The 13,042-nt window shown below is 45.8% G+C and overlaps 1 protein-coding gene across 1 annotated transcript in view; it reads left to right on the forward strand.

The window, feature by feature from the left end:
- Window positions 1-8,669, forward strand: part of LOC146201780 (neuroguidin) — a 70,877-nt gene extending 62,208 nt beyond the window's left edge. Inside the window, exons 11-13 of the mRNA XM_084587735.1 lie at window positions 3,268-3,300; window positions 6,374-6,401; window positions 8,515-8,669. Of these exons, the coding sequence (XP_084443861.1) occupies window positions 3,268-3,300; window positions 6,374-6,401; window positions 8,515-8,537 (84 nt within the window). The 3' untranslated portion in view covers window positions 8,538-8,669. The remainder of the gene's footprint in view (window positions 1-3,267; window positions 3,301-6,373; window positions 6,402-8,514) is intronic.
- Window positions 8,670-13,042: the final 4,373 nt, after the last annotated feature.

Here is a 13,042-nt window from a genome sequence, read left to right on the forward strand (position 1 = left end):
ATGCAGACAGCCATCGTGTAGGTGTTCGACAAACTCATTGTGGTGCAAAAGCTTTTCAACAGTTTTTTCAGGCCATTCAATAGACATTTTTTCTGGTCGGTTCCTTAAAGGCCGAATTAATGAGTTTCCTGTATTCAGCAGTGACGTGACAGCTCTGCCTGGTTTTTATGCAGGTCATTCCTGTACAGAAAACCAGTTTACAGAATTCTCAGTAAAATTTATACTGGATTTTTCAGTAATATACAGTCCAGCCCACTTATAACGAACTTGATCGTCACGCGACATTTGTTCGTTGTATCCAAAGTTGGTAGTAAGTGGACCACCTATAATACGGGCAAAAAGAGCAAGCGAGACGAAAGTTAACTTTATTTTTGAAAAAAGTTCGTGATGCATGTCTGCTTCTTCAAAGCTGATCGCATCACTGCCGTTTCTAATTTTTCCAGCGCGGTAATATGTTCATCGCTAAGGCCTCTGCTGCACATGAGTTTCTTAAGTGACGCGATGTAACCGATCGCGGTTGAAGCGTTCACAGTAACCGGCGGTAGAGCAGCATCCTCGTCATCGTCCTCGTCGCTCTCTGGGTTGTCAGGAAGGGCTCGTACTTCACGCACAATAGCTTCGTCAGTGCATGGCTCCGCAATGTCGGCGTCGTCGTCAGCAGAAACGAAATCGTCCTAGGCAACGTCGGGTCCGGCCAGCTGCGTGTCAACGACGCGTTGCCACAAGTCCTCGTGCGACCGGCCTTCCGGTGGGTGATCTATGGCATCCTCGGTGCCTGGGCCCATAAAACCCGCCTTGCGGAAGCAATTTGCTATGCACTCCGCGGTGAGTTCCATCCACGCCGCTTTCAACATCTCCACGGCGGCAAGCAAGCTGATGCGAACTGGCATGGCAGCATCAATCGCGATCAACAAGCGTTGGATGACGCGCCGCCGGTAGCCCACCTTGAACGCATGAATGATGCCCATATCCAGCGGCTGAATTTTGCAGGTTGCATTGGGAAACAAGAAGAGCACTGTCAGCGCACTCAAGGAAGGCTGCACATGGTGCGCCGCACAGGTATCCAGCACGAGCAGGACCTTCCTGTTTTTTCGTGCCATGTCACGGTCGAACTCGACAAGCCACTCAGCAAATAAGTCAAGACTCATCCAGGCTTTTGTATTGTTCCTGTAGCGTACGGGCACGTAGCTTCCAAAGCATCGTGGCTTACGTGACTTGCCAGTGACAAAAGGCAGCCGCCGGTCACTGCTATCCATATTGACACACAGAAGAACGGTTATGTGCAACTTGCTGTTCTTCCCTCCTGCGCACTTGTCGCCTTCCAAGGCATGCGTTTTAGATGGCAACATCTGATAAAACAACGCAGTCTCGTCGGCATTGTAAACGTCCCGTGGAGCATAGCTCGTGATTGTTGGGAGGTTATCGGAAAGCCACTTATCGACGTCCTCGTTGTTCACAGACGCGGCCTCGCCGACGACCGCCTTGAAAACAATTCTGTGGCGAGCCTTAAACCGGTGGAGCCATCCATTGCCTGGGCTGAAATCGGGAAAGTCCAAAAGGAAGGCGAAGTCATTAGCCTTGGAGAGCATCAGCGGTCCACTGATCGGAACGTTGCGAGACCGGGCGTCAGCGAACCACTTCAGCAGTGCGTCCTCAACGTCCGCGTAGGTCGCCTTCCGAAGGCGCTTTCTAGTCGTCGGGTCGGCATTCACGGTAGCACCAAGAATCTTTTCCTTGCCCTTAGCAATGGTTGAAATGGTCGATTTCGACAGTCCGTACTTCTTGACCAGTTCGCAGTTTTTTGCACCTTGAGCAAGTTCATCAACAATGGCCATCTTCGTTGCGATGTCGACAGCTTTCCTTTTAGCACCTGAAGAGGTCGGCGTACAGTCCTCCATCGCACCAGGCGCAAGTCAAGCCCTTGGGCTCGCGCGTTGAGGCAGCCTTCAACTCCCCAATCTGGGAAAGGCACGGATGCGGCAACGATGTCAACGCAGTGCCATCGCACAGAAAGAATCGACGGCGCAATGCCCTCAGCGCGGGGTGGCAACGGAGCAACAAATGGAGAACCGGTTTGAGCCGGTAGAGCAGGCGCCTGACTTTCCGGATTGGCCGACGCAGATCACGTGGATGCATCACAGCGACGTGGGCGGCGCCACTTTCTCTTTCGTCACCGCGCGTGCGCGCTTTTTCGTTTTCGTTTTTCAACGCGCGCTTTTTCTTTTTTTACTTTATTTTACCCGCAAAGAAGCGCCGGGGGACGCTTTGTGCGCTCTGTGTTCGCGTCGTGTCAGGGGAACACAAAGTGCGCGAAATTCGGCTGCCGCGGGTTCGCAGTCAAGCGAAACCGCGCCAAACATTGCCAGCTCGGTCAACTACGGGGGCCCAACAGCTTCGCGTTCGCTCTAACCGAGTGTTAAGGCCACAACAGTTCGTTCTATGTGAGACACTGTGCCATTGCCCCAATATATATTTTGACGGTAGCACCGCCCTCGTTCGTACTAAGCGAGTGTTCGTTATATCTGCGGCTGTTATAAGTGGGCTGGACTGTACACGCTTCTGTACAATGGTAGTTTAGTTGTATTTGTGAATACATGTCAATTCTGAAGTAAACAAGATGAGCAGTGTTTGCTTTCTAATTTTTTTTTTTTTCTGATAGTTGATATTCAAAAGCAATTTTTTTTTCCCATATTAGTATTCGATTCATATTTTAATAATAATTGGTTCACAGGAAGGGAAAGACGCAGTATCTGTCACACTTGAGTCTGTGGACACCTGAACCGCGCCGTAAGGGAAGGGAGGAAGGTGGGAGTTAAAGTGGAAAGAGAGAAAGAGGAGCCGTAGTGGAGGGCTACGGAGTAATTTCGACCACCTGGGGATCTTTAATGTGCGCTGACATCGCACAGCACACGGACGCCTCTTCGTTTCGGCTCCATCGAAACGCAGTCGCCGAGGTCGGGTTCGAACCCGGGTATTCCGGACAGTAGTCGGGCGTCTTACCACTGTACGACCCCGGCGGGGCAATTCGTATTCTAAAATTTCAATATTCGCGCATCCTTGATAAAAACCATCTGTATATGTTCTGCCAAATCATTCAAAAAGCGTGTCCAAAAATATCTTCCACTTTGTGTTGCCAATAGAATATAGTGGTACAAATCTCACGAGTAGCATTGAAAGCTATCCTTTGTTTTTATTTTTAATAACTTGCACTGGGGGGGGGGGACAATTTCTTGGTAGTGAAAACGCAATGGTCTTGTTTACCCGCAGGATCTGCAACCACCAAAGAAGAAAGCCAAAAAGGTAAACTGTCCTGCATATTCCTCTTTTTTTTTTCTTTTTTTTTTTTTTACACAAGAGCAGGCCATATCTCATGACATGCATTTTTCGCAGTACTGTTAACTTACGATATATGTCATAGGCAGAGCCTGGGCCTACAACCTTAGAATGTCCAGTGTGTACAGCATGAGCTGCAAAGGCCATTTTCAACTTCATGATGTTTTCAGTAGCCATGGATTGGGTGTCCTGGAAGTAGTATGATGTGCCTTGTGTGTAATCACTCAAATTTGGCCAGCATTTGGAGCGAAGTGCTAAACTGTTGTTTTCAGCCCATCTCACTAGTACTTGGCACTCCCAAAACTCTGCAGCTGAAGCTGTGTCAGCCCATGTTCATATGCAGCAGAGAATAATGTCTTAACATGCTTTGATTTCGGCCATCCTGTGCCGCGCTCGCGCCTGTTCACAGATAGCATTGCGCGTGGTGTATGCGCCGCGGAAGTGTTCTCAGATTCAAAGTTTTCCCGATCGTCATCGTCTGGTACGTTTATTGTCTGTCGAGAGTTCCTTGCTAGAGACAGCTTTCTGTATAAAATCTTTTTCAGTACCTCTAAACGCGTTCGGTATCCCACATTTCTCGAAAGTACGACTGGCATGCTCCTTGGGATTGCTGGTCAAGCGTCCGTGATTCGGCTGTAGGACATGGCAGCATAACTGGAGAGGCCCGTGAGAGACCCGTTTGAGGTGTGGGAAATCATACAAGGTGTGCTCGGCATGCTTCTGGTCGCGTGTGCGTCACGGGCATCGTGGTTGCGAAGATTGCAGTGTCAGCGTGGTGAAACCGAAACTATTGAAACATTCGTCAGCACCGTCACTTGGTAGCGCCTCCTCTAGCTGGAAGCCTAATGCTGATAGTGCTGATTAATAACTACTACTGAACTGCCAATTTTGGCTTCAATTTTTTTGGATCAGCACATATATGAGGTAGAAATTTGATGTGATAAAATCTGGGAAAAAAACGTCTTATTATGTGTGGGTTTTTACGGTACTCGCAAAGACCGCCTAATGGATTTGTTGCATTAGAATATTACTGCGAGTGCCGTTTCAGGGGCCCTGTAAATAAAAGCACTGTGATGCAAACGGCCATCTGCAGTATTTTAGGGCCATTCAATAATTCGAACATTTTTCCTGTCCCTTGAAGGCTTAAATAACGAGATTCTACACCGCAGCGTGGCTGCCACTTTCTCCTTTTACTTGATTTCATTGTGTTTGTTTCTGAACAGCTGCACTTTCCTTTTTGTGCAATAATATTAACATTAGTGCAGTGCCTCCTTGTCTGCAGAATTTACGCTTTCCAAATGTTCCTTTCTTCACATTGGTGTGGTGTTATTCACATTGCGTGATCAGTCAAGACCAACGTAAACCTTGCACACTCTAGCACTAGCATGGCGTTGACGTAGACAAAGCCAACAAACACTTTGCAGTCGTGCCATGCGCAGGAGGTGGATCTGAAAAGAAAAGCTGCGTAGCAGTCTTTGCTATAATTTTTTTCTCTCTAGATATCTACTGTCGTGAAATAGTTCGATATATCAATATACAGAAATTGGCTTGAGATGCCCCTTGCGATCGTGAAAAATTATAGCGTATTTGTCACGTAATCAACCCACTCGCATAATAAACCTACCCTCCACTTTTTACACCGAGAAATTGAAAAAAAAAATATGCGTTGGTGGTGCATCCCTCCGCTTTGGCCGTTGCATCCGCAGCTCATTTATTGGCAGTGCGCCAAGGTACTGCGCATCAATAATGTCACGACGTGTTTTCCTTCTGACTATAATTTTGATATTAGCTCCTGCAGTGGCAGGGAGCAAACTTGGCAGAGTGCCCATGATGGCTTGATTGCACAAGCCTGGTTCGATTTATCACATTGTGCTCGGAGCAGGCGGAGTCCATTGCCACAAAATCATTGGAAAGCGTGATAGCTGCAAATGCCGTTTAAAACGAACAATGCTAAAAGTCGCTGTCATGATCACAGCTGACCGTGTGCTTTCGTTGATTCATAGATGCAAGGATAGATGACTCTCCCCCCCAAAAAAAATATTATATATATACCGCTCCTTAATGTCTGCAGCCACCATAGCTTACGCTACGCCGCATATTCAGCATGATGACAAGGGTGGACAACTGTCACAAAAAAAACAACGATCTACTGCTTCTTAGCGTCCACAGCCACCATAGCTTACACTACGCATCAGGTTCAGCACAACGACAAGGATGGACGACTCTCGAAAAAGAAAAAGAAAATCTGCTGCTTCTTAACATTCGCAGCTGCCATAGCTAGCTTACGCTAAGCCGCACATTCAGTATGACGACACATGACGCGCATCACACGTCACCCGCTGCGCACAGAGGGTTCACAGCACACAGTGGACAAAGCATCCAATATTCTTTCTACCACACCACTGGCTGAGCTGGCTTGTTTGCGAATGCGTAGTGCGTGCTGCTGCGAATGAAGACTTGGAAGGGGAGAGCGAAAGCTCAATAGAAGAAGGGCACACCCTTGCGCTTCGTTCTATCTCCCAAACACCACAGTACACTGGCTGCGTCTGCTCTATACCGGCTGTTGCCAAACTGGTTCCCTTTTGTTCCTTCACGCACATGGCTCGCAAACGGCACATGCTGGCACACGCCAAATGATCCCTGCAAATGCGCGTGCCTTTGGGTAAAGGGCGTGGCGCTGCTCTAGGCCAGCCATCGCTGAACTGTTCTCTCTCATTCCTTCCACACGTGGCTTAAAAACATCACGCGGCAAACAGTTGAGGGTGATGCAGTTGTCTTTGGGGAAGGTGCACCTTCCAATGCGTGGTGCGGAGTTCGATATATTGAACTATTGGTGAAATTGGAGTTTGATATACGACGCAGCTTTCCTATACTCTTACGTGGGATATTCAAGGAGATATAACTGAAATTCGAATTATCCGGGTTCAATATATCTGGGCTCGACTGTATTCGGTTTCCCTGTGTAGAGCCTATTATTCGCATGCTGTGCCAAATTGATTTGTTGTACATGCCTTACTTCATAACCTCAATTTTGTTGCAGGTATATAAGAAGAAATGGGGCAAGAAGGGTATGTACTCAGCACTAAAAAATGTGCAAAGTATTAACACATTTCCTCGCACTGAAACTGAATTCCTTTTAGTAATGACACTGCATCTCCCATTGCATCATGTTAGCTTCTTCTGGAATAGTTAGAGGGCCACTGAAGGAGGAAAGCTAGAAGCTCCTTTCGTCTTTGCCAGTATTGCCTCTGTCGCTTCTTTTATCTCTGCAAAGTGATTACACTTCGTTCCTGAGTAGTTCACAAAAAATAAGTAATTTCTCCTGACATTCATGTCCACATGCGCAACTATCATATTTACCCAAGTCTAACGCACCCCCGATTCTAACATGCTCCCAATTGGCATGACCTAAAGAGAAAAAAAAAACTGGAAGCCACGATTCTAACGGCCATACAAATTCCACAAATGAAATAAGGCAGGTAAATATTTTACTATTTTCAGATAGAAACAGGCTGTTTATTCACGTGAACTTAATCACTAAAGTTCTTACTAGCTTAGCTCAAGGGCCTTCACCTTCAGCACCGCAGTAGTCACGGGCATGTGATCCGCCAGCAGCTGCTTTGTGAAATCAGCCAGTTCATGTTCAAGGTCTGGAAACCTCTCTGCTTGCGGACCGTGGCGGCCCTTGCTTGATGTCTTGCTCTCAAAAATCGACTTTTTCAGTCTTGGCCAATTACGGATAAAGTCTTAGGTATGCTGAAATGATGGGCCACTTCCCTATTGCTGCTCTCTTCAGTGCGCAGAATAACTTTGAGCTTAAAACTGTTGTCATGGCGTACACGACGCATCTTCGTCGCCGCTGCAGCATTGATTACAAGAGAGCCTATGGATCGGACAACAACGCACCGGTTGCAAACGGTTCCTGCGATGCGGAAAACGATGAGCAAATGTGTTGGTATGGTTGCCAATTGCATGTGAGCTGCTGCACCCGCATTGTGGCGATGGCAATTGGCAGCTATAGGCCACTTTCAGTTTGTACTTCAATCTAACACACATGCGATTTTAGCACCTATTTTTGCCCAAAAAAGGTGCGCTTGGAATTGGGTAAATACGGTAGTTTGATATCACTTTAATATTTAGTATATTCTTCTCTCTGTAAAGTTGCAATAGCAAATGAAAACTTAACTGTTTGGCCTGCTGCTAGGACAAACCATTTGTTACAGTATGTATTGTCAGCCTGTGCCACCATACTTTGCATCACCCAAAATTATTTGCGCCATCCTATCATAATGGTGGCTTACTTTATGGAGAGACTTCGGATGATCCTAAGAGCTTGTGCTTCGGATGTTACTGTGCACGGCGGCTTCATGTAGACTAAGCGGGCAGCTTGTGATTGGGAGCGAGACTTCGGGTTTTCATATTGCGACAGCACTTACTCTACTTTGATTATTTCGGCAGTACTAGCCAGTCAACATTGTGCTGCCTGAGAAAGCTGTGAAGCAATTGCAGCCAGCAAATAGCATGTTATAACAAGTGCACCTCACAGAAGTTTTCTGAGGCATTGGTACATGTCTCTCTTTGGGCATATTTTTTGTCCGAGCACCATGTGTTGCAAATACATTTCTCCAATCTGCCGACTCAACTCTGGCTCTCTTATGTAGTTCTTTAAAAAAATTTTTTTTAAAGATTTTAAGCAGAACCATTGCATAGAGTAGATCAGTCTTCATTTATTGTAACCAGTGGTTTCCAGAACAAGGCCTATGCACCCCCCAATAAATGTACTTTCCAATATATGTACTTTCTTACATCATAGAAGATGAGTGCATCATGTAACTAACTCTTGAGGCTGATACTCTTTGGCCATAGCCTGGCTCCAAGAAGCAACATTTAACATCTGTCACTTAGTCTAGCTGTGCTGGGCAAATAAAGAAGGTGCACATTGTGCAAAACTATGTATGTATTTTGTTTTTTAGTAAATCAGTGGTTAGAAAAATGCCCAGATGTCTGTCCATAAAAATTAGTATTGCACTTCAGGGTCTCTTCGAGCACCTGGGAAAAGCATGCTGAATAAGCTCTATTTTTGGATTGTAGTAGTTCAGAATGCCTCTAGGTACCTCAAATATAACTTTTATTTTCAGTCAAGGCCTTCATTTATAGCCTAAATTAACGTTCTCTTTGCAGGTTTTCGGAAGGGAAGGCGTTGAAGTTGAGACCCGTGGTGCATCATTCCGCAGCACATACTGTCTCCATGTGTATATGCGGCTGCTGCAGCTGCTCTAAAATATTATGTAGTTTTTTAAACCTCACCATTAAAATGCAAAATGGTCACTGCAAAACTGCATTGAAAGAATGCAAAAGCGTTAGTGCTGCCACAACGCTTTTGTAATTTTTATTTTTAATGGGTTTATTATTTCCTACCTTTCTCCTTATTTGAATTTTTAATGTTATTTATTTCTGGCTTTTAATTTCATTCTTTTTATTTACTACTATCATTAGGTCATCATTATTTCATTAGGGTTATTAATTACCATCATCACTAAATATTTATTTCTTTTACATAGCCGTTTACAAGAAAGGAAAGGCACTGTGTCTCTCTCTCTGTGGACACCCAAACCATCGTGGCTTCACTTTTTGGCTTCACCAACATAGCTATTAATACTTCCGCATTAATTGCAACACAGACATCGCTATACATGTTCATTAATGCTTCTGCACTAATAAACATGTAAAACATCTTTATGTTGCAAGTGCAGTTATACAAGGAAACTGTTTGATAAGAATAGTCAAACCTTTATATAACACAGATGTATTACAAATTATTTGCTATATTAAATTTAAATATTTCTAACAAGCATAATTCATGCTTTATGTATTGAATGCAATTTGCCATGGAACAGGTATATTGAACTTCCAGTGCTAAGAGGTGTTTGCTTGGGCCGCAGGCAGCAGGCTTCGCCACACTACGCAAATGACTGGTGGTGGTGTGGCGAGTGTTTTCGCGAAATTCATGCTTAATAGTCTTCATGTCTTGCATTGGCCAACAGCGTCGCGATAGGTACAGTGGCATAGTGGTTCAGCAGAAGTGCACGCCTTTAGCACTTGCCTACAGCACCATAGAAGCAATGTCATGGATGGTGGCTTTGTAACCATCATGTGCTCATGTCTGCCATCACAGAGGGGGGGGGGAAATGGTGATAGCTTTCGTTCTGACATACAGTTTTCCACACCAACTGGATATGATGCCGAAAAACCATCCCTAGCTGGCAGTATTTGGCTTTTCCACATAATACTGCTAGCCCAACACGCTGGCGCTTGGCTTTTTGTGGTTTTCGGAGCTGCTGCAAGCGCCTTCGAAACTGTTGATAGAACTTGGGAAGGTCTTCACACTTCGTTACCAAGGATCGCCAGTTTCCATTGCTTTAGTGACTAAATCGCATTGCTTTTTCTTGTGTTTCTTGCGAAATTCTGGTCTGTGAGTTTTGTCTAAGTCGAGCTATTTTATGATTTTTTACTTGTTTGCTGTAGCGAGCTTTGACTATATGATTACTGCTGAGCTCAATGATTTTACATTCGAATGATACACTGTCTTTATTGCAATCAAATTTTCCAAGAGTCTGTAAAGAAAAACAAGTGCAAAATGCAAGTTGCAATTTCATGGATAAGGAAGAGCAGCTTCTAAGAAAAGTACATGCCTCCTGGAGCTGGAGTGAAAATGAAAACCATGGAATGAAGATGCTTGTAATCTTATCTTGAATATACCCACTTTTTTTTATGTCTCCCCTATCTTAATTAATTACCCCCGCCGGGGGTGGCGCAGTGGTTACGGCGCTCGATTACTGTTCCCAAGGATTGGGGATCGAATCCCGGCCTTGGCGGCTGCTTTTTGGTGGACGCGAAAAGCAAGGCGCCCGTGTGCTGTGCAATGTCAGTGCACGTTAAAGAACCCCAGGTAGTCGAAATTTCCGGAGTCCTCCACTATGGAGTGTCTAATAGCCTTACCCGCTTTGGGACGTTAAACCCCACAAACCAAACCCTATCTTAATTTTGTTTAGTTGCCCCCAGAGTCATTCAAACCTCTAGCAGTTTAAAAGTTGGAGGATCTATTTGGGCCAAAACCACGGAATCACTAGACAGAGGGGAAATCTGAGATCGTGACAGTCCAAAAACTGTGCTGAAGGGAAGATTCATGGCTAGTATTTAGGCCCAAAAACTTCAGTGAGGGAAGAATGCTACCATAATTGCTGAAACCACAGCAGTGCTAGCAACTGCTGGAGTAAGTCAGCTGACTTGGAACGCTGTAGTAATAGAGCAGCATGGTGAGGAGGCTGGTGGGAACAAATAGTGAACACTTTCAATGAACTGGAAGGTCATCATCAATCAAAATCTTTTCATTAGAGGAGCTAGCCATGATGCTTGGGAGTGTGAAGGCTGTGATTTATTCTTGATTATGGAATAATCAGGTCAGCAACAAACAACCTGATAAAGCTGATCCTCAGTGAATTGAAATAACACCAAGAATGATTTATTGTAGTCATCTGCACCCGTCGTGGTGGTGCATTGGTTGCTCAATTACTGCGCTCAACGATGCCCGGCCGCGGCAGTCGCTTTCTCGATGGAGGCGAAACGCAAGCCATCCTTGTACTGTGCGATGTCGGTGCGCGTTAAAGAACCCGGCCCAGCCGGTAGAAATTTCCGGAGCCCTCCACTACGGTGTCTGTCATAGCCTGAATCGCTTTGGTTCGTTAAACCAAATATTGTCATCTTACGTCACCTTTGTATTTGACGCACAAGTTTTGTGCATAATTTCAGACCCTTCAAATTTTGTGTAAAGTATGTGTACTTATTGTTATTTCTGAAAGGCGGAAATGTCACCCAAAAAATTTCGCCCCCTTCCCCAACTTCGCTGCTAATTCCAGAATTCCGGGCCGTCCCTGAAAAGCCCCCCCCCCCCCCTCTCTTTTCCCCACCGCACCTCGCCGATCCTTTCTCTTCGCACGCACCCGACCAAGGCAAAACACTACCAGCCAACCCCATCCAGTCCTAGAATCCAATCCAGTCTCGGCTCTCGGAAACATGAACAAAAATGGCACCTCGTCGGCGCCGACTCGCCTGGATGTGCTCATGCACGAAGGCTAACTGCTGCCATCGGGTGCCCACCGCAGGTGAGACATCTGATGCACACTGCGAGCCAAAGAGCAGAGGTCCGTTGCCTAGGCAGGAGCTGGCACCGAAGTCAAATGAGACAGTCGTTAACATATTTAATGACGCGCCGATCTAAGCCCAATCAGAGATGCAGTCTTGAATCCATGCGCACTGCACTTTTTTTCTTTTCTGGTGGGAAAATTTTTTTCGTCGCCATTCCAGAATAGCGCCCCCTCCACTTTTCCTTAATTTTGGTGCTTAAGAGGCGCTTTCTTGACTATTTGTGGTGGTAGTCCGGCCACAGAACAGCGATTTTTGTCTTTTTTGTTAGCTCTATGTTTGGCCTATCACAACCTTGTCTTTCTCGCCTTAAAACCCAATGCACCGGCCATTTGTTCAGAGAGCAGTCTTTCTATCCCCCTCCCTCGATCCTTAGAAGTGTCAGTGATGATTTAATTATTACTTTTTATTTTTGTCATTACCAGTCTGCTGACAGTGCCTTCTCTACCCATTGACATCCCTTAACGTGAGCTACTAGAGCTGGGCCAATTGTGGCCTGCCTCAACATATCTGCTGTGCCTCTGCTTACATCATTCAAGTGACGCACAGCATCATTGAATCCAAACGAGTATGGGCGAGCTGATAAGCACACCTACAGAAATTCGTTCCCAAACCCCCCACATTCAATGTCCTCAGGTGGTCGGAATTTCCGGTGTCTCCCACTACGGTGTCTTATAGCCTGAGTGTCTTTCGGACGTCAAACTTTACGAAACAAACCAACCATCATTTCCAAACCTTATTAAATGTCGAAATTTTAGATCTTCCTATGCACATATTCTGTTAAAAGTTCGTCTGAACAAAGGTCGGCAGAGTTCTCAAAGAGGGTTCCGTGGAACCAAGGAGTTCCGCGAGCTACACTAGACAGACCCCTCCCCTTTGTTTTAATTTGAACGTGAGAAGTGGCAATTTAATAAACGGCTGATATCCGAACTCAAGAAAACAAAAATGCTTACAGTAAATAAATTAGAAAAAAAAATTACGGGTACCCGTGCTAGGCCTGGAAAGTTGCCGGCCCGGGTTGGGTTGGGTCCGTACATGAAGGGCCGATGTCTGGCTTTTGATTTACTGTTGCAGAGCGAAGTGCTTTTAGGGCGTTACAGCAGTGACACGGATGGAATAAAGCCATGGTGCGTCGAGACAAAAGCTCAAGCTTATTGACTTGCTTACTTATTACCAGCCACAATGGCTCAGTGGTTAAGGCGTTCGATTACTGAGCCGGGGTACCTGGTTTTGATCGTGGCCACGGCGGCTCGTTTCGATTGAGGCGGAGGGTATGGCACCCGTGTACTGTACAGTGTCAATGCACATGGCCGGATTATCCAGGGTTCTAATCAACCAGGCCCTCAGTTCTGCACACACACCCGAAATCTGGAACAAAGTAGCGGATTTCGAAGTTTGGTCCGAAAAATAGAGCAACTTTCCGATTTTCCACGATTAAAATTTGAGTTATGTATTGTAATGTCGAATGCTTCGCAGCTGTTCGTCGCATCGTATGCTGCATCCTAAA

Source organism: Amblyomma maculatum, chromosome 1, assembly GCF_055883805.1.
Source record: "Amblyomma maculatum isolate TAMU_Amacu chromosome 1, ASM5588380v1, whole genome shotgun sequence".
In the NCBI taxonomy this organism is placed as follows: domain Eukaryota; kingdom Metazoa; phylum Arthropoda; class Arachnida; order Ixodida; family Ixodidae; genus Amblyomma; species Amblyomma maculatum.